The sequence below is a fragment of the Strix aluco genome, chromosome 3, assembly GCF_031877795.1.
Source record: "Strix aluco isolate bStrAlu1 chromosome 3, bStrAlu1.hap1, whole genome shotgun sequence".
NCBI classification, from domain to species: Eukaryota; Metazoa; Chordata; class Aves; order Strigiformes; family Strigidae; genus Strix; species Strix aluco.
The window spans coordinates 106,908,103-106,929,145 of NC_133933.1; the positions used below are offsets into that span (position 1 = coordinate 106,908,103).

The 21,043-nt window shown below is 35.2% G+C and overlaps 1 protein-coding gene across 1 annotated transcript in view; it reads right to left on the reverse strand.

The window, feature by feature from the left end:
• MCPH1 (microcephalin 1) overlaps positions 1–21,043 on the reverse strand; it is a 133,951-nt gene that overhangs the window by 104,179 nt on the left and 8,729 nt on the right. The window contains exons 4-9 of the mRNA XM_074819922.1: positions 18,932–19,016; positions 17,412–17,526; positions 16,727–16,864; positions 14,385–14,477; positions 11,162–12,175; positions 4,881–4,993 (exon numbers count right to left, since the gene is read on the reverse strand). Coding sequence (XP_074676023.1) covers positions 4,881–4,993; positions 11,162–12,175; positions 14,385–14,477; positions 16,727–16,864; positions 17,412–17,526; positions 18,932–19,016 — 1,558 coding nt within the window. The remainder of the gene's footprint in view (positions 1–4,880; positions 4,994–11,161; positions 12,176–14,384; positions 14,478–16,726; positions 16,865–17,411; positions 17,527–18,931; positions 19,017–21,043) is intronic.

Genomic DNA, 21,043 nt, shown 5'->3' on the forward strand with positions numbered 1-21,043 from the left:
GGTCAGTTAATAAAGTCACCAGCACAATTCTTCCTCTGAGTCATTGTCGTGACTCAGCGCGCCCTGTGGTTCTGCCAAGCAGAGACAGGCTCTTCCACTGGCACTTGGGGAATTCAAAAGATTCACCCCCCTTGTAACCCACCATGTGGGACAAGACAGTCAATACCATAAAAGTTTCTCGATGGTACCATGCAAGCACTCTTACACTTTGTAGCTTTAGTCACTCATCACTACACCCAGAAGCAATCAATTTGAATAATTTTCAATGACCACTTGTCCACCCTCCCCCCCATCACATCATTTTCCCAAAACCATAAATGTGTAGGTAGTTCCAGTCTCTTCACAACTGTAAATGAGCTTGCATGCTTCCACCTTGTGCAATTCACACTAGTTTAATATTCATTTGCAACTCGAAGTCAGTAACATTTCAAAGTATCAGTGTTTAAAATGCATGTACCTATTCAAAGCAACTACAAAATCAAAATTGGAAGGAAAATATCAAAAGGTGTTGCCCTCTAAACTGATACAATCTCTTTAAGACAGTCTACAAATGCACACATCAAATACAGACATGAAGTTTTCCTGAATGTCTGGTAAGATGCTTCATGTTTTATAGTTACAGATTTTTCAGGATATTAAATTTTGTTTTGCCATCAATAAAATATTTTCAAAAAGAAGGATTTTAATAACAGGATCTAACTGTGACCTGCTTCATACTAATCGTTCCACACCATGAGCTTAACATTCTTTGCAAAAAAATTTCTCTTCTCTCAAAAATCTCTTAAGTTCATTGTTGATAACTTTACCTTTACCCAAATCCAACAGCTACAGAAATACAAGCCAAGATGAATCTGTTTAAAAACAAAACTGAAGGAATTTCAGTTAAGTCCATACTGTCTCCTCTGTGAAAATATGGTTTTAATTATCGCTCATGATGCTTAACTTTTTTTCACATGGTTGAAGGGTTTCTTCTATTCAGTGAGAAGACAGTATTTTAAGGGTTTTTGAGTGTAAAATTTATTCCAATTGCATTTCTAGTGATGTAATACTGTTAGATCCTTTAAAAGATATCTATCACCTCTCATGTCCCTCTAAATTATGAAACAACTTTTTGTTTGAATAAAAATGGCAGTTACCTGGTTATTCACAAGCCTTTCCCTGATCTGTTTAAAGTACAAAATGTTTACATTTGTGACATGCAACAGGTATTGTGATAAATGTAAACATTTTTGTGACATTAAGCAATGAAATGAGCACTCATACCAACAGATTAACACCACTGTAACTAACTTGTTTGAATGCATTTTTGTCTTTATGATTTTTAGTTCTTTCACTTTGCCCTCCCTATGCAAAGCAACAAAGAACTATGTATTCAATTCCATGGAATAACTGAAAACTGCATCACAATGCATAAAGGGTTTATTTTATCCCTGCAATCCAGTATCATCAATTTAGATTTCTAGACCAGGGAAGCCACCTGCTGACATTCATAGGCATTAATCCACCTTGTTTATCCTTACCAACTCTGCATAAGAAGAATCTGGAACTATCCTCAATTATGTGTTGTCGTGTCTCTAAACTAAGAAGTTCAAACCTACAGCCAGGTTTATAAATCTGTCTTCATGCGCTGCATTTGAATATGTACCACACACCAAAAGTCCTGGGTTTTTTAGGGTGGTGGTGTTTTTGAAATCTAGAAAGTTTGTTCCTGAAGCCATTAAAGATTACTGAAAAATCTTCCCCCAACATGCCTTCACCTGCCATTATAAACTGTTCTGTCTTCATGGTTTTTGTTACTTGACAGTACAATTTTAGATAACTTTGATTAGAACTCTTCCATGTTAAGAGTACAATAAGCATGCATATATAAATAATGTAGATAAAGAAAACATGAGTACTTGTAATCTTAAATTGTGATATAAAAGCACCTAAACAAAATCATTCTTGATTTTAACTTCAGCTAAGACAAAATACAAGAAACTCAATCTGCATGAGTTTTTGAAGAAAACAAATGCATAACACGATAGCACAACAGAGCATACGTTATCTACAGCTTGATTTATATTAAATTAAAGAAACTACAAATAACAAAATGAAATAACCATGGATGTAATGGTAACACTTGGGTCTGGTCATATTTCCTAAAGATATTTTTGTATGGCTTTTTAAATATTTACCATCACATAGTGAACTCTAAATGCCTACTGACATGCATTCACTATAGCAAATGAGTTATACAGTGTTTAGTGTATATACACTGTGAATGAGTAGTGAATGAGTTATAACTAAAGTACTCTAAAAAGTTTCAGTTCAGACATTGTCTAGGAATTACATGCAGCAAACATCTAAAATGTTTTTAAAGAGATATTAGATTACAAACTCTTTTTCTATGAAAAAAACCCCTAACTGCAATTGATATTGCCTTCAAAATTAAGAGACTTATAGCTAAGTAACAAATGTAACAGATTATACTTATAACGGATTCCCAGAAGAGCAGCACTATGAACTGAAGCCTCATACTGGAACTATTCAGTACAGAACTGCATATCCTCTAGAATAATTTAAAGGGTTTGAGGTTTTTTTCTTTTTTAGATATAAAAGGTCTGGAGATTCACAATAGTCACATTTCTGGAAACAGTCCATTAAAATAGCTAGGAAATGGCATTTCTTTTGCACTTGTATTTTTAACATAAACTTTAAGATTTAAATAAACGTTAGGAAATTCTTCATACTACTATGTCTCAATAAAATCATATTTTTAAAAATATTTGTGCTATTTCTCATATACTTTTTGCTTTGGGCAAAGGAAACAAACTAAATTTTTCTAACTTCACGTTCACATTGTCAAACATTAGCAAAATGTTGCAATGTTTAAACTGCAGCCATTGAAAAAAGTTTTTATTAAAAATTTGTAGAGTGTTTAGTTGTTTTTAAAAAGCTTCAACAACATATTGTGACTGGCACTAGAGAAGTTTTACAACTTAATTCTTTATAAAAATTTAGACAGTCTAATTTTGTTCAAAACAATATCCTCTTAAAATTGCTTCACTAAATTTCCTACAGATCTCCAACACTGGCTTTATAAATTTTGCATGTATGTATGCATAAAAGCAGTGGAAAATAGATCTTAAATAGCCATTCATAAACATTTAATATATATTAACAGACAATTGCTTGAGGAGAACATGAAGTAAAACTTTCCAGTGTTTCTGGTTATCAGACTGTCTCGTTAAACCACATAAAATCTTTTTGTGAAGTCCTTTTTACTTTGCAATCATAAAACTCCAACATTGTCTCTATATGAATTTGCACAGTCAAAATGCAACTGGAAACCTTTAAAATTATTAAACAAAGAATATATGACAGGAAAAAAGGTATGTGCTGCTATTTTACTGATATTTGAGTCAAATTGTATTATCACATGGCTGAAATGGATGGATGAAAGAAGCCATCTCAAAACACTGAAATAGGTATTTTCTCCAGCTACTACTTAGCTTTTGCTACTGTTAAACACCTCACAGAACACGCTTTGCAAGCAGACACCAAGCAGAACCATCCAAAGACACCACCTTTGACTGCAAGACCAGGTCTGAAAAATGGGACCAATAAAAAAGAACTTCATATGTTGGGATCTTAAGAGAAATGAATCAAAACTACCACTACTGTATAATGCTCTAGTAGTGTAATTACACAGGAGAAGGAATCAGTACCAACAAATCTGATAAATCTCCAAGCACCATTTCTGCAGACAGCCTTAGGAAGAGCCATTGACTGTAGTATGTGGATATACATTTAGCAGCTTTAGTCAGATTTCTGTGTGAGGAAATGAAACTGTTCTGGATAGATGCATTAGTCTAAAAAGTAGGCTATCTTATGTTTCTGTAGGACATGGATCTAGAGTGAAGTTGATTTATACGTTCCACATAATACAGTTATTAGTTATACAAATAATATAGATGTATATATTTAGGAAAACAAAGTGAAAAAATACTCAAGAAAAGTAACCATCAGTAAGATGCAGGCAAGAAGTCATATAATAATTTTAACTCAGAGAAGATCACTTGTTAATGGAGATTAATATCCCATTCTTCAAGATGTATAAAAGGATGAACAGCCTAGTAATTGCACCTGCTCTGAACTTTTGCATAAAGGAGGATCAAAATCTGTGATCAATCTCTTTGAAACTCCATCTATAGCTACCAATGAACATCTGTCGAATTTATTTCATATAATTACTTACCTCAGACATCTTTTACTGCTTTAGGACTTCCCATTCTCAAAACAAGTCAGTGCTCATTTTAATTGTATGACTTGCTACTTACTGATATAAAGAACACTATCAGTTTTATATTTACTTAGAAAAAACTTTTACAAGGGAAAAACACCTAAAAAAGATTCAGTGCTGACCCAGTCCTCTCACATTTTTTACATTCAAACTGAGCTCAAATAATAAGTTAAGAAATTTAGCTTTACCTAGAAGAAAATGTTGCATAAATCTTTATCCTGCAGAAACATCCACGGTGTATGATCCACTATAAAACAAAAAACTCTACCCCATTTAGTAACTCCTCCAAAAAGGATAGGCATCTTTTCAGGTTACTTTAGCGGCTTTTCAACTAAACCAGTTTGAGCTGGCTTACCAACCTCCTTTACGACATCAACTTGGCATGGACCCTGCCACCACAGGTTACCAGAAAGCTGAGTTCCATGGTTATACGTATTGTCTTTGAACACATTTCAAGGAAAGTGAGATTCAGAAAAGTTTTTAAATTAATAGTGCATGGAAAATACTTTTTTTTTTTTTTTGTACATACAAAGGCACTCAGTGATTCTTCAAGAAAAAGGAAGAGCTTAACAAAAGTATGTCCAGTTAAACTCACCTTTTGAAGTCTTCTAGTTTTTCTTAACCCCCCATTGTGCTTATTCTTTTGTTCATTAAAAACTTTGCAAGATCCATCAGTAACATGACACTCTGAAACTTCATTTTCATCACCTAGAAACCAAATTTAGAAACTTGAAATGAAAAATGCAACCTTGTGAAATGAAACTGCCACCACTTATCATAGCACGTATAGCTATGTACAATTAAGATACCTAAGTGAATAATCTGTACCAGTTATTTTTTCATTGTATTCAGTTACAGAAAAAAGCATGACACTCAAGCATCTGGCTTCGTCTTTCTGATCTTGCATCTGATCTTGTAAATGGATTAGCTGTAAAACTCCTGATTTCCAATACTTTGAAAACCATATATTAACTACAAGTAGAGAATCAGCTAAATTGCTATTTATTACAAAATCTGCAGTTTCTCTGAATACAGAGATATTAGAGTTTGAAGCAATGGTGGCTAGATCTTTCCTTTCTTACTGAAATGTCAAAACTTTCAATACACACACTATGTTTATCTGAAATGACCTAAAGGTCTGAAATGTGTTTTCAAACACTTTGCAAGAAAATCTAGCAAGCTGTTATCAGGCAAGGATTGCATGTGGATGCAGGCATATCAGTCCCATTATTTATAAAAAGGCACCATGCATAAGAATGTACTCTAACGTGGCTGCCAAAAAAGCAGTATTTTTCATCAAGTATTTTGTGAATTAACATATATTTAATTCAACACTGTCAGGATGACTTTTATAAACACTAAATAATAAGCTTTTGAACATTTGAGAAATTAGCTTGCTTGCATAAGATGAAAAACTTTGATCTATCTTTTGATCAATGAAGTCTTAATTACTGAATATTTAAATAGATCATTTTTCCCAAATTTAATTCAATGGAGTCTACTTCAGGACATGAGTTAATTTTTCATTTCAAAGAAATGCATGAGACCAGTTAAAGAAAGTTTAATAATTAGTGATTAAAGTGGCCTAAATTCAGCTCCTCCCAGATAAGCTTCTGATTACTTTTGGAAAATACTGAAGGGTACTATCCATATTTACTAGTCTGACTGCATGTATAACTACGTATCATTTGTTTTTCCTCCGTCAGCTACTTAAACTCTTAATCCTTGAGATGACTGAACAACAAATTACAACACAAAAAATGGTGACATACATTTCCCATTACCAATTACTTATTTTAAAATTATAACTTTAAACCTAGTGAAAATTTAATCACTTCACACTGAAGTTTCACCTTTCATGTGAATTTACACAGTATTACAGTAATTCTTGTGTAATACAAGTAAACCTGGCTTTCAGGTATACCCATTAATTTAAACTCAATATTTAAATAGAAAGTATCATTTAAAAAAGGGAGAATTAATTACTTAACTATGTCAATTTTAGTATTGCACTGAGGCCCATCATCTTCAATCACTGAGCAAGACTGATGGCAAACAGCAGAGGAGAAAAATTTTGCCACACAATCAAAAAAAGCTAAGAAATTTAATTCCTTTTGCATGGAAAACAATTTATAAACATATATTTTGAATCTTAAAAAAACCCCAACACAGGACTGAAAAGGTTGTCAGGATCATTTACCCCAAACAGATGGGGGTAAAGCTAGGTATGTCTCTTATTTCCAGTAAGTTACTTCAGTCACTGTAAAAGGAAGATCCACTGGTTTGGGTTTTTTTGGAGGGGTGGCTTGGGGAGGGAGCAGTGAGAAGTGGTGTAATATTCCTTTTGCCACTCTTGGCCTGAATGCTCAAGCTCTGCAGCTCCTGACCCACTTGCAATGAAAGTCTCAAGACCTGTATGCTCAGACCTCGTTTTAGCTAGGGTTCACTCTCATTTGTTCTTCAGATTTACAGGAAAGCATTGGGGATCTATGTGTTATATAAATAAGGAGTATTCTTTGCAATCCAATTCCTCCTTTTTCTCTCCTATCAGGACTTCTCAAACACTTTCCAGCTTTTCCATCTTGTGGGTCTCAAGCTTCGCTGTCTATTGCTTGTTTTTCCCTGACTGTTTTTTTAATGCAGTTGCTCAGTCACAAGTAAGGGGTTTTCATCTTTAGTAGCTTTTCCTAGGGTATTTCAGATAAAGTTGACAGAACTTTTTCAAGCAATTCCATGCAGTTATCCCTAAATTTAATTCAAATATGCAGCTAACTCATGCCACTGTGGTCCATTAGCTACCCTAAATCTCTTCTAAAACATTGCTCAATGACTGGTATCGAAATCAACAACTCTGATAGCACTCTGAAGTATTGTAACAAATCAGTGACTTCAATTTGCAATTTAAGCTTCTCTTCTACTCATTCAGATCATTTATCAGTGAGAAGTTTTGAGCCAGAATATTATCTTCAAATTCCACTTGATATTTCCTTTGAGTTAAAAAGCAAAGTAATCATTAGGCATACTGAACTAGTTCTGTTCAATCAAATCAATTATGTTTATCTGAAAAATTTTATCTATAGCATAGCGTTCTACTTTAAGAATGATAATGAAGTATCACTGCAATTAAGCTTATCCCAACTATGAAGAAAGTAAGTCTGAATTTGTCATCATTGTATGCACAGAACATTGAATAACTTTATTATTGTAGTTATTATTCCAGCAGGGAAAAACATAAAATTTTTGCTATTCAGAACATTATTTCTTCAAGTCTCCTGAAAGCCTATGTGCCCACCAAGTTCTCAAAAAGAACTTGTTAATGGTTAGAACAATTGTATCTTGTTTGTCATGCGCTCTAGGACAAGTGTCAACAGGCTTTGTAATTTCACAACATCAAAATAATCTTCAACCTGTTCCTCTATTCAGAAATATTTGTCCCTTTTTGTTTTAATAGTTAGTTACAATTAAACTTTTTGTGAAGATAAACCAAACGAGGAATCAAGCAAGAAATCGTTTTCATCTTCATCCCTCATTTGTTTTTTAAAAAGACACAATAAAATGTCAATAGAGGACATCATACAATGTTTTTAGTTTTTTTCTTCCAAAACTGAAGAAAAAAGGCACATCAAATCTAAGGAACTTTTCACATGTGTGTTTCATAATGACATAAACAGCTTTTTTAGCAGCATTAAGCACCTAGCACCTCAAACCTCAAGTAAAACTCATTCATCTAAATTAAACTTCATCATTTTTGCACCAAATAACAAAATGATAGTCCAGATTCCCCATCTTAACTCTGAACTACATTAATTACACTATAATGGGTCTTAGTTTATGTCTTATGACCAACTAAGATACTTGTCTCCCACATTCACCATAAATATCTAAAATTAACTCAGCTAAGGCTTAAGTTTATTTAAGACTGGAAATAATGATAAGTTCCAGTTCAAATTTCTAAATGATTTTAGGATGATAAAAATTGAAAAGAGCATACTCGGGCATTCCTTGCCCAGTATTATTTATTGTTGTGGCTTTCCAAAGAGTCATAGGAATTCATCAAGTCTAAGCAAGTATTGGCATTCTAAGCCATGTGGGTCAAGTGCCAACTTACCCTACCGTCAGCTCTTAAAAAGTAATAAGCAGAGGGACTGGATTTCAAAATAAATCCATTTACAACATGAATGGCAAAGAATTTCTTAGACTCTCCTAGTAACACAGATCATTAACCTTCACAAAACATAGCATTATTGCATTTACATAAACTTGTATTCATGACAGAAGCCATTTCTTTCCTCACTTTGTAACTGCTAAAAATTTAGGCACTGACACACAAAAGCCAGTTACACAGCACTTATTGATAACAGAGCACTGTATCAGGTATGGTTGGCTTAGTCAGAAGGACAGAAAATTTATTTCATCTCCAGAAACAAAGCTGAGAAAGTAAATCTGAACAGAAAAGCATCTTTTAATATTGTTATAAGACCTAATTATTTCAACTCTCATATCTGTGACAGTTCTCTACTGCTCTACTTGAACTATGACTTGGAGTAGGATGAAAATATATAGCCATGTTTATGCCTGCACTGCTCAGCAGAACACCTGGGCAGCCTTGAATGTACCCTACAAAGGAATGTGAAGTTTGCTACAACATTGGGACTTGAAAAGTTAAGTTTCAGATTAGCCTGCACATCACATTTCTACTTTAAAATCAAATGTTTCGAGTAGTCTATGGAAAGAAAGCTTATCAATCTCACTCCTTGTCATTAAAGACACTGGGTAGGAGGGCCACAAAGTCACAGGGAAAAAATGGGCACAAAAAGTGTTTGATGTTTAAAATATATACAATTAAATTTTATATGGATATTTGATTATTCCTAACTGTATATATATGATGAGAAAAACAATTCTTTAGCTTTTAAAAATAATATACTGTATTTTCCAGTTTTCAAATCACATACAACATACAGAAAAACAAGGCAATTCACTATTTATTTACTAATTGACAGGGACAAGAAATAACTTACATTCAAGCAAAAAAGGAAATATTGAACCTATATTTAATAAAAATCAATTATTCCATCATACAGTGTCACAGTAGTAAGTTTAAAACAAGATTTTCATTTTCTTCCACAGAACTTGCATTATTAGGGAAAATAAAGCTCATCTTCCATTATTGATTCCTTCCATTTTTAAGTGAGTTCATGTAAGCTGCCAAACTTGAGGTTCTACTTGACTACACAACAGGAGCTGAATACATTATACTTGGGAAAATAGCCATCACTGAACAAATCACAAATAGTATTAAAATCCAGTAATTAAAAACTAAAAACACAAATTGAGATCTACAGAAATTGCTAACAAAAAGGATGAAAAGTTATCCGATGTTCACAGTTTTGTTTTCTGAATACTGTTCCTTTTTCTTCTCCTCCAAAATCTTAAATAAGTTGTCCAGTGAGAAAATAAAACATACCAGATACATGCCAGAACACTGATCATAATTTAATCACTAAAATTTAAAAGTTAATTTTTAACTGGCATGCCTGAATTTTAAAGTAGTAAACCTTTTCTCCTTCCACATTTGTTTTCATGATTGTTTAATGAAAAACAAGTTGTTCTTTGACATTAACAAACACATAATTTAAGGATCATCTGCTAGTACATTGCCACATGGCAAAAAACAAATAGTGGGTTCATACATACACGAGTGTAGATTTATACTTGTATAACATATATTCGCATCAACTTTTTTTAAACTGTTTTAATTATACACTCCAGGTATTAAAATACAGATGTAGTGAACCCAAAAGAACAGCTCACAGTTCAGCAACTTATTACCCACAGATACACCACAGTCACCATTTAACATTTCCACTTCATGATTTCTTAAGTCTGATACCAAGTCTGTTGAGCCCTTTAAATTAATAATTAATTTTATATAATTCATTGATGCACTGCCACAGAATTTTCTAGGGAAAACAAATAATATACAATTATAATTGCAAGTATTTAACCCTATGTAAGGCTTGACAAACAGAGCTCAAAATATCAAAATCTGAAAGCGATTACCCCAATGCAAGTTAGGAGCATTTTTCAGAAAAGTTCCTGAGATTCAACATTCTAGTATACATTTACACTGAAATAACTTAGGGTAAACCAACCTGAAAACACTCAAATATAAAAAATACTTTGTCCTGCTTTCAGCTGGGATAGAGCTAATTATTCTTTTTTATTCTTAAAATTATTATTAAAAACTAAGATCAGTTCTATATAAAAAAATCCATGGTTGAAAAAGATGCTTACATTGCAACTCTTGCATATGCCTTCACATGTCTTATTTGGTCTTCATCATAGCACAAGTTAGAAATTGCTAAATCAAATGTTTCTGAGATTTTATGCCCTTAACTGCAATTAATCTAAAGTAGCAATTTTAACTTGTGAAATAAATGTAATTTGAACAAGGGACCCTATGATGAGGAGTTACTTATGAACAATTTACAAAAGCAGCATAACATTTAAACCAGAAAGACCTTGGTTTCTTAAACAGATTTTGAATAGCAGCAGAAAGTTTACAGAACACCAAGCATTAGGGGAAAAGAAGGCTCACGTACTTTTGCTGCATTTTGTGAGCACAGTTTCCTTATCTCTTGGTAACTTCTTTGTGTTTGTAATGTATGGGAAAACAAATAGGTGTTCTTTTGTATCCTATACAGTCCTTTATTTTTGAGTAAAATAACTCAGTACTGCAGCATTTTCTTCTTTTGGTGCAATTGTGAAGTATTTTTCCTTTGGGAACAGCAGTTCATTTTGCAATTTAGTTGCATGAGTATACCTAATGCAGCATGATAACTTTTCATTTTCCAGCTCTATGTAGCAACTTACCAGTAGTGTGAGTACAGTAATTCTCACTGGTTCTGTAGGATTTTTCATGAGCCTGCTGAGGCAGCCTATTCACATCATCAGATTCAAGAGATTCTGCAGTGTCAGCTTTGTCACCATCTGACATATAATTTAATGGCACACTTCCAGGATGTTCAGCTGGTTTGAAGTTTTTCTCTACTGAAACATCATTTGCTGGAATAGACTTTTTCCTACTTTTCTTGGAATTAGTATGTGGCTTAGAGAAGCTTACATTAAGTAAGTCCATGCTTGTAAAAGAGTCTTTGCAACAAACTTCAGGAGAACTCTGTGATTCCTTTGGTACTTGTACCTGTATTTTATTTTCATTCAAATCAGATGATGAAAAGAAGTCTTCATAAGAAGCCTCTTCAGTGCAAAAAGACTTGTTATATGTAGTAATTGCTTGCAAGAACTCTTTAGACCCTGACGCACCCAGTTCTGAGGCAGCCAGTTTCAAACTAGATAGTGTTGGTACTTTCTTTCTCTTCTTGTCAAGAATGCAATCGTTTCTGTCAACAGGGAAGCTTCTATCCAATGAACATGTATTTAAGTCTTCACTGTTCATAGGTGAATTATTGAGACTGCAAATCAAAGCAGGAACAGTATTTAACTTAACTATTTTTTTGGAAGAAGTAGTATGACCCAAGCCCTTGATGTGGAGAAGAGACCTTTTGTTTGCAACTGAAGTAGTCGGGCTATTTCCATCCTTCTGATTTTTCTTTGGAAACTTTTTTAGATCTTTCCTTTCTAAAGACAATTTATCATCCAAAGTGTGCAGCAAAATCCGTTTCCTTGTTAAGCTTCTGCTATGCTGTTCTGGTGTTAAGGTCTTCTGCTCATAGCTATGTGAGGGAGAATTCACTGATGTACTCCTGGATACATGCATATCAGTCCAAGTATCACAGGTGTGTTTTTCTATGTCTGTTTTCTGTATCTTTAATTTATCACTTCCACAAAAATAATTACTTGAGTTCAAGCAGTCTTCCATTTGCTCTCCTGCAAAATATGAAAAGTGGTAAATGTATTTAACACAACAGAAACAGTACCAAATTTCTTACTAAAATACACAGGAAATTACTGAAAGAAGAAAGCAAGGATTTAACCACTTCTCTGGATATTATACAGCAAGTCATCAAAAACTAAACAGAAAATGGATTAGAAACAAAGCTCATTCTATGTTGACATGAAGCTACAATAGCTTTAAGTATATATTCTTACGGGGTAATAAGTATCCCTAAGTCATGTTCTGCTTTCTTGAAACAAAGCATCAGAGAAACTCCCTTTCACTCTTGCATTTGTGGAGGAAAATGGCAAGATTTTACCCTGACAAAAGGTAGCTATAGTAATACTGGAAACTCAATAATAATATTTACTACCACAGCATTACCACCAGTTCATCGTTTTTGCAGTTAAGATGAAATTAAATACAACATCACAGTATCATACCCCATACATCAACACAATGTATTAAAAATAATTAGAACGTGGAAAAATAGATAATTTCATGTAGCTATTCTTATGAAATGATTTTGCAGGAGCTGTTAAGACAGAATGTATTAATAAACTTCACAATAAATTCCTCTGAAACAAGCTAGAATCTTTGATTACCCAGAATAATTTTTAAAAAGTCAGTTTGTCTACAATTTGATTATTGAAATAGATTCTTTTGTTTAAATACACATCAAATGCAAAGTTTCAGCAATGCTCCTTCTTTAAATGCTCCTGTAGGTTTTAGAGGAAGTCTTGATGTTATTGCTTACTAAATATAAATAATGTTTTTTAACATAAGGTGTAGCTAACTAAATTCAGAAAAGTGATATATAAGGAGATGAAAGGAGAAGTTTCACATGACATGATCAGACTTCCATATTGACAACTGAAAAAGTATTAACTTAATCCCCAAATTAAAACTGGATTTTGGAACTTTTTTAACCATTATTAACCAACATACTCTCTGTCCTGCAAGCACAAACAAAAGGGCCACTGCCACAGAGCATCAGAGATGGAAGCTACACTGAATATTGTCATGGAATGTAGAGGTACAATTCTTCATGTAAAATTACACTGTGCGGTTGTAATGGTAGAAGGACATACACAAGGTAAAGCTCTAGAATCATGATGTTCAACTCATGAGTACACAATCAAAATAAAAAAGTTTGTTGGCGCAGCTATGCTACTTCCAATATTATTAGGCTATTACTTCTCCCCAACATTGCACAAAGACATACCAAGCTGTTTCAGGCTACAAGATATTGCCACTGTTCTCATGTAAGCCAGCATAACAGAATTTCTGTATGATGTCAACAAAATACAACACTTGAAAACAGCATGAGGTATAGCTTACTGCTGGGGTAGAACGGAGTAAACAGACCACTCAAGTGGCACTCATGAATTCTAAAAGACTGTCTTCTCCTTACTTTGCTACTGAGATCAAACACCAGCATCTGACTTCAGCTTTTTGCTCGTATGACTGACAGAAGACATGAGGTCTGAAGTACATACCCATTGCATATGTGATTAATGCTGTTAAGATGCCCACTGACACACCTCAACAGCCTTCACAATAGTCTTCTTCCTTACATCCTGCTACTATGCCAAAACACAGGAACAAACCCCTAACTTTATGAGACTAAGAACCTTGGTAACAAGCAACTTGAATTCAGCTGCAACCATAAAACATTTTAAAAGCTGATTTATTTTTACTCGTTATTTCTTCGACCACTGAATACTTGGGAGAACACATTAGGTTGCCTTTTAAATTCAAGTTTTTCAATTGAAAATTTGGAAGACATTCCAGCGCTCTGAGGCGTCTCTCTCATGCAGTTCTTCTTTGCTTCCCACATCACACTGTTCAGTGCGTACTCTGCATTCTATACAAGATCACTGTAAGAGCAAAGACTACACCATGCCAGTACAAGAAGCCATTAATGGGGAATGGTGTGAGGAAAGAAGAGGAAGTGAGGCAAGCAACACAGCAGTAAGGTGGAGTGTTTACCCAGTGTGATTCCTCATGCTCCATTTTCCTTGAATTCTTATTTTTTACATACTTTGTCAGTTAAGATAAACTAAAATAATTCAGCTTCAAATATAAATCATAGAGTAAATATATACAGTTCCCATTTCAGTATACAGTACTTTTCAAAATAAAATATACAGGCCACATACTACTTTTAATTTCTGCAATATATAAAGTTGTGTTAGTTACCTGGTAACAATGCATCTTCTGAATTAGTTAAGACACAAGTAGACAGCAGGGAGTCTCTTGGTGAACTACTTGGAGGTAGAGACATTTGTGAAGCTAGGAATTTGTAAATAATAAACTAGTTAGCCCTATTTGCAAACATACAGATTTCCACACCATTTATTCATATTTCAGAACAGCTCAATTGTAAGACAAGTCACTGCTTTGCTAACTATAACCATATAAATAATTACAGACTGCTCAGCAGTATCTCAAATTTACATACTAACAAAAAAACTACTAGATATTCTACAATTTTAAGCAATTTTTTTCTAGATAACTCAGCACCACCTTTTTCTGAAACTAAAGAATGATGGCAAACCATTTAGAAAGTATTAGACATTTCTAAATAAGTTGAGGCATTTCACTAAAGAATCTGTCAAATTCTGCAATTAGCAGCAAAGCCTTGATACAGCAGATATACTTTTCAAAACATTTGAAGGTATTACCTTCGAACTTAGAGAAAACAAATACATAAATGAGATTTAATTTTTCATCCATGGGTCACTGGTTCTTTACTCCCCCCTCCCCCTTCCCAATTATTTTTGAAATTATAAACTGACAGTTTAATTGACAGACTTCTTAAAACTTCAAATACTGCAGATTCCCCCAAAAGATGTTCTACATTTCAACAGTTTCTATAATAACTGACAAAACCTAATGACTTAGAGCTCTATACTTTCACAGTAAGGTAATGCAAACACTAAAAAATGAATTGAAAACTGCAATCTAGATTTAATTCATCAGGATCTGCATTTTGAAGTCAACTAGACTTATTCAATTAGGTAATTCAAATACGTTCATTTTTTAAAATCCTGTTCCTCAGTATGTGGACAGATCAATTTTGGACTCCTTTTTAAACTGTTGGGCTGGGAGTAATAACATTATAACCTTTGTCAAGTACAGCATTCACACTAAAATTTGACAAGAAATAAGATTTAGAGTCTCACTGTATAAAGTTTAACCAAGTTGTGATAAAGCAATTTACAAGTTTGGAAAGTCTAGCTTAAACATTAGTCTTCTTGAGCAGTCTAGTGATTAAGAAATTCATTTTGCAATCTTTGTCTTCCATGACTTCTTGTGTCCTTGTCATGGTTCGAGCCCAGAGGGCAACTGAGCACCAGGCAGCTGTTCACTCACCCCTTCAGCCCCCAGCGCTGAGAAGGAGAAAAATGAATTCAAAAGGCTCAGAAACCAAGATAAGGACAGGGAGGGATAACTCACCCCATTACAGTCACAGGCAAGACAGACTCATTAGGGGAAGAAAAAAAAAAAAAAAAAAAGAGTACCACTGTTAATTCAAACACTAACAAAAGAAACAGTTAACAGAGTGGGACAGTGAGAAGCATTACCACATCTTAGAAACACCTCCTCCCACCCCTCCCTTCTTCCCAGGCTCAGTTTTATTACAGATATCTACCTCCTCCCTGCAGCAGCTCAGGGAATGGGGGGATTTTCAGTCAGTCTACCACTCCTTCCTCCTGGGGAAGGGAGTGGGAAGCACTCCTCTACATTTCTCCCCCTGTTCCACATGGCTCCCCTCTCATGGGAGACAGTCCTCCATGAACTTTCTCTGGCATGAGTTCTTCCCACAGGCCGCAGCCATTCCTGGGCGGCTTTAGTGCAGGTCACCCTCACGTGCTGCAGTCCTTCCAGCACTGAACTACAACAGCAGGGGCTTCTTCCCTCTGAGTCCTGGCCTCTAAGTGCAGCTGCCTGCTCCAGTGTGAGGTCCTCCACAGGCTGCAGGTTGGCATCTGCTCCACCATAGACCTCCATGGTGGCAGGGGGGCGGCCCTGCCATCTCACCACAGGATACAGGGGGAGCTCTCTGCTCTGGCACACCGTCCCCCCTTCCTCCTTCCTTCCATTAATCTCAGTGTTCGCATAGGTGTCCTTCTCATAACTCCTCCTCACAAGTCCCAATCCCTCTCAGGCTTCCCTTCTTAAATATGTTATCGCAGAGGCGCAGCCACCATTGCTAATTGGCCCGGCCTTGGTGCAAAGGCAGGTCCAACTTGGAGCCCCAGGAGCTTTTAAGAAGCTTCTCACAGGGGGCCACCACTGTAGCCCCCTCCCCCACTGCCAAAAACCCCACGGCACAAACCCAGCATAGCCCTTCAATAGAAACTAATAGCTAAAGCGTTCATACCTACTCAAAACTCGGGAAGATGGGAGGACCTGCAATCAAGTAAGATATGAAAAAAATTCTGAAGGCCAAAGCAAGACAAGTGTGCCCAAATTTCAGCAATAAAGATGGTAGTCATTTGTGCACGTTCATGGATAAGTAAAATTTAACTTCTTACCAGTAGAAGAAAGATTTTCTCTCTTTTCCTTCATCTCCCTTATTCTTCTTTCCATTACACTGCATTGATCTTTTTTTCTAACAGGGCTGTATACAAGTGAACCATTGTCTTCAAATAGTAAAACTGGTACATCAGTTTCTACACAAATAAATTGCATTTGTACATTAATATTTCCATGCTATAACAGCTTCAGATGAAGTTTTTTTTCAAAAAAATTTGAAAAAAATCAGGTTCCTTATACCTAGTATCACTACAGATGCCTTAACACCACAAACAAGCACAGAACTCTGAAAAGTCAACTTTATTTCTCATGGTGAGATAAAAGTGAAAAAAAACAAAAAACAAAAACCCATCAAGTGCTTTAAAGAAATAACTTAAGATATTTGATCCTTAGTCCACAGAATCACAGAATCATCTAGGTTGGAAAGGACCTTGAAGATCATCTAGTCCAACCTTAACCTAGCACTTACAGATCCCAACTACACCATATCCCTCAGCGCTATGTCAACCCGCCTCTTGAACACCTCCAGGGATGGGGACTCCACCACCTCCCTGGGCAGCCCATTCCAACACCTAACAACCCATTCTGTAAAGAAATGCTTCCTAATATCTAGTCTAAACCTTCCCTGGTGCAACTTGAGGCCATTACCTCTTGTCCTAACCTCTAGTCCAGAGTAGTTCTTACCAGCATTAATCTTTTGTATAGCTAATTCTTTAGCCATCTGGTCCAGTCTTCTCTGCAGCTTTCTATCATTTTCTGGAGTTTTTTCAACAAAGTCTTTTGGCTGCATACATTTGTGCTAGAAGACACAGAACTATTAATTATACAGTATAAAACTACCAGAAGTAACTACACTTCCTATTTGCCTACAACTTTATCACAGTATTATCAGTGTTCATGCTACTTATTGTCACCTTGAGAGTTACAGATAATTGTAGAAGTTAACGTTTTTCAAAATGAACTTTAATATGAAATAAGAAAGAACTTAACAGATTTTTTTAGGTTAGATCTTAGTAAAAAGGAGACTAAGTCACCATCTTTTCTTTTTTGCTTGCAGCAAAGCGTTATGGAGGTATACCAAAGCAGCTTCACATAAATAATAAACTTGAACTAACTTTAATTTGTAACCAAATCCAAACAGCCAAAACCAATGAGACAAATGCTCCAATAACCAAAACAATGTTCCAATAACATTTAACAAACCACATGTACGGTGTACCAGTTGTGGAAGTTATTACTACACAACACCACAGAAGGGCGATGACACATAAGAATGATGAGTCTGAAGTGTGCACACACTCACTCACTGAAGAAGAAACTCTCACTCAAGGGTACCCAGAACTTGTAATCACTCACCTAAAGGGGATGAGGGCTCACTCAAGGATATCCAGAAGTATTCACTCACCAAGGTGGGGGGGAAGGTGAGGGCACTCAATCCCAGGAAGTCTCCTTGGGTGGAATCCCAGTCCCAAGGAGACACCTTGCAATCACAGACCTGCTGCTCCAAGGAGAACTACTCAAAGGGGGTCTGTGGCAGGGGCCCCATTATAGCCTGGCTGGATCTGAACTGTGGTCATATATGGTCAGCATTCTAGAAACTTCTCTCAACTAAGGCATTTTGTTGGGTAAGGGCCTTGTCTGTTGATCAGGGGTCCCACCTCCCTTTTCCTGACATGGAGAGGGGGATGCTGGTCTGGGAGTGCTGGTGTGCACCAGGACAGGGTGTGTACGTGACAGCAACTACTGTGTGCCACCAGAGGTGTGAAAATAAAGGCATGAAAGAGCCAGTGGCTGCCACCTTAAAAGCCCTAGACCTTGCAGGGGGTATGTGTGCTCCTGCCACACAAAGTGAAGGCTTGAAAGATCAATTTTTTTAAAATACCGTGATTTTAGGGTTTGTCACAAGTCAGTGAAACATAAGCCACACTGCAGTCAGGTTTTTTTGATTAGTTAATCATTATGTCATTTTAAGTCTTCATTTCTTTATTCACCAGTATAAAAGCTCTACTTGTACTATCCTTTCTTCAGATAACATGTCACATCACAGACATGTGACTTAAAACCTACTCAATTGGATAGGTAAGAGTTTACAGAACATTCTGAAAATAAACAGTTCAAATGCATGAGGTCAGGAAGTCAAGTTCAAACTTTAAAGTTTATTACTCTAGGCCTATTTAAAAAAAAAATAAAAATCACATACTCACTTTTTTGGTCAGTAGTGGCAATCCTTCATTAGCGTCTACTGCAGGAAATAAGGATTCATCAACATGTACGCCAGTTTCTCGACACCTATATATAATGTATAATAAATCAGAGAAGGTTTGGTTGTTTGGTTTTGGTTTTTAACAAAGAGAAATTTTATTGCAAAAAGAATCACCTGAGCCCTGTCATAATGAAACACTAACCCTTCTTAGGTGTGTATCTTTAACATAACTACTGTAATGCTGAAAAAAAAAAATCTATATATTATACTCCAGATACAGGATGATACTATTTTTTTTGTCCTAATGATGCCCTCTAAATTGCTGGTTTGAAACTCAAAGATTCCCACTCACACATTATTTTCCACACCCTTTAAAAAAAAAAATAAATCACTTTATTAAGCCCTCTTGGCAAGATTCTCATGAACCTTGAATCTTGCCCTGACTTTTGTGAGGATTGTAGGCTTTCATTTTATATCAGCCAGTGAATTTAACCTTAACTTGGTCACTGTGATGACAGTAGACTCCCAACTACAATGTATAGAATGTCATGGTGGGGGCAGGGAGGGCAGGAAATTTTACTATTCAGACAAGAGAGGAAGGAAGCTTCACCTGATCCTGGCTTTTACATCTTGCCTGTTAGCCTCAGTTTTCTGTCTCCTCTTTGTATATGCAATGCTAAAAACAGCTCCTTATTGAGGAGCAATTGATATTTATGCGAACTTTTTTTAAAATGACAAAACCAAAAATCCAACTGATACCTTAACCCTAAGAGTTTCCTGTCTCTTCAAAGACTGACTTGAGAACAGTGGGACTAATGTTATCTTGGAATATTATACCATCTACTGTATTTGTGAATGCTAAGGATGATGTTGAGACAAGAATTTGGTTATTAATACATAAAGTCCTTTTGATCAGAACACCTAAATCAGTTTTATTTTCAAATAATAAATAATAAAACTGATTATGGGAAAGAGTATGGAACCTTAACAGACTACATAAGAATTCCCCCAGAAGTCATTCAAAACTGTGTTTCTAGTGACACCTAGTGATCTAACTGCTATAAAGTTTGTATCTGTAGAATTATAATCTAATGATTATTCACTCAGTTTTGATTAAAAGAGCTAAACCACTACATGTGTTTGTCTAACTGAGTTTAGAGTCTGCTGGAGCATCAAATATAAATGATACTTAACATGCCAGACTTCAGTGGCTATTATTATATTCTGGATAATAATCACCATAGATATAGACTACATTAAAATTTACATTAAAATTACATGAAATTCAGAAATTTCATTGATTCAGAGAAGCTAAACAGAAGAAAATTTGACCACTGAATATCTTATAAGATTTTTTTAGTTTACAGACAAATTTGAATGTAAATGATTTATCTATCTTATTTGTGATACGAGTGAGTTACTGCACTAAGAATACACAGGTAAAGTTTCCCAATTATGGGTTTAATTTGGAAGTATTAACTGTTCCTAATTTGGACACAGATTGTAGCAATTATATCTTATGTAGAGTTCTTTTTGTTGTTGGGTTTTGATTTTTTTTTTTTAGGTTGCTCACTGTGGTATTTAAGTTGAAGAAGCACTAAAAAATTTTTCAGTGATGCCAAAGCTGTCACTCATTTTGCATTAAACTTACAATTTATCTGCATGAATCTTATAGTGAATCCATGATTTTGTGCACTATTGTTAAAGTTAGACACATCTACCATCCATCTTTCAAAAACAAAAAAGAAATCAAAAAACAAAATCCAGTAAAAGTTCAGCAAGGCAGGGTTCACTAAATACTGTAAAAACCCGTTGTACTCTAGTAACTTGTGCTGTTTTTTATAGAGAAAAGTGAGTATTATAGTATTTTTCAAACCATAGGGCATGTTCCTGTGAGAGGGTCAAGCACTGCTCAGGGGAAGATAACAATAGTGTACATGCGTAACAGTTTACAACTAGGTGTCTGCTAGCTGTTAAGTCAGAGTATAAGGCACAAAGAAGTATCAGGAAATGCTGGAGTAATTGTTTATGATTTACTTCCTTGTTTGGTGTTTTCAGAGCTCAAACATCAAAAAGCAGCATCCAGATTAAACACTGTATACTGCAGCATCCT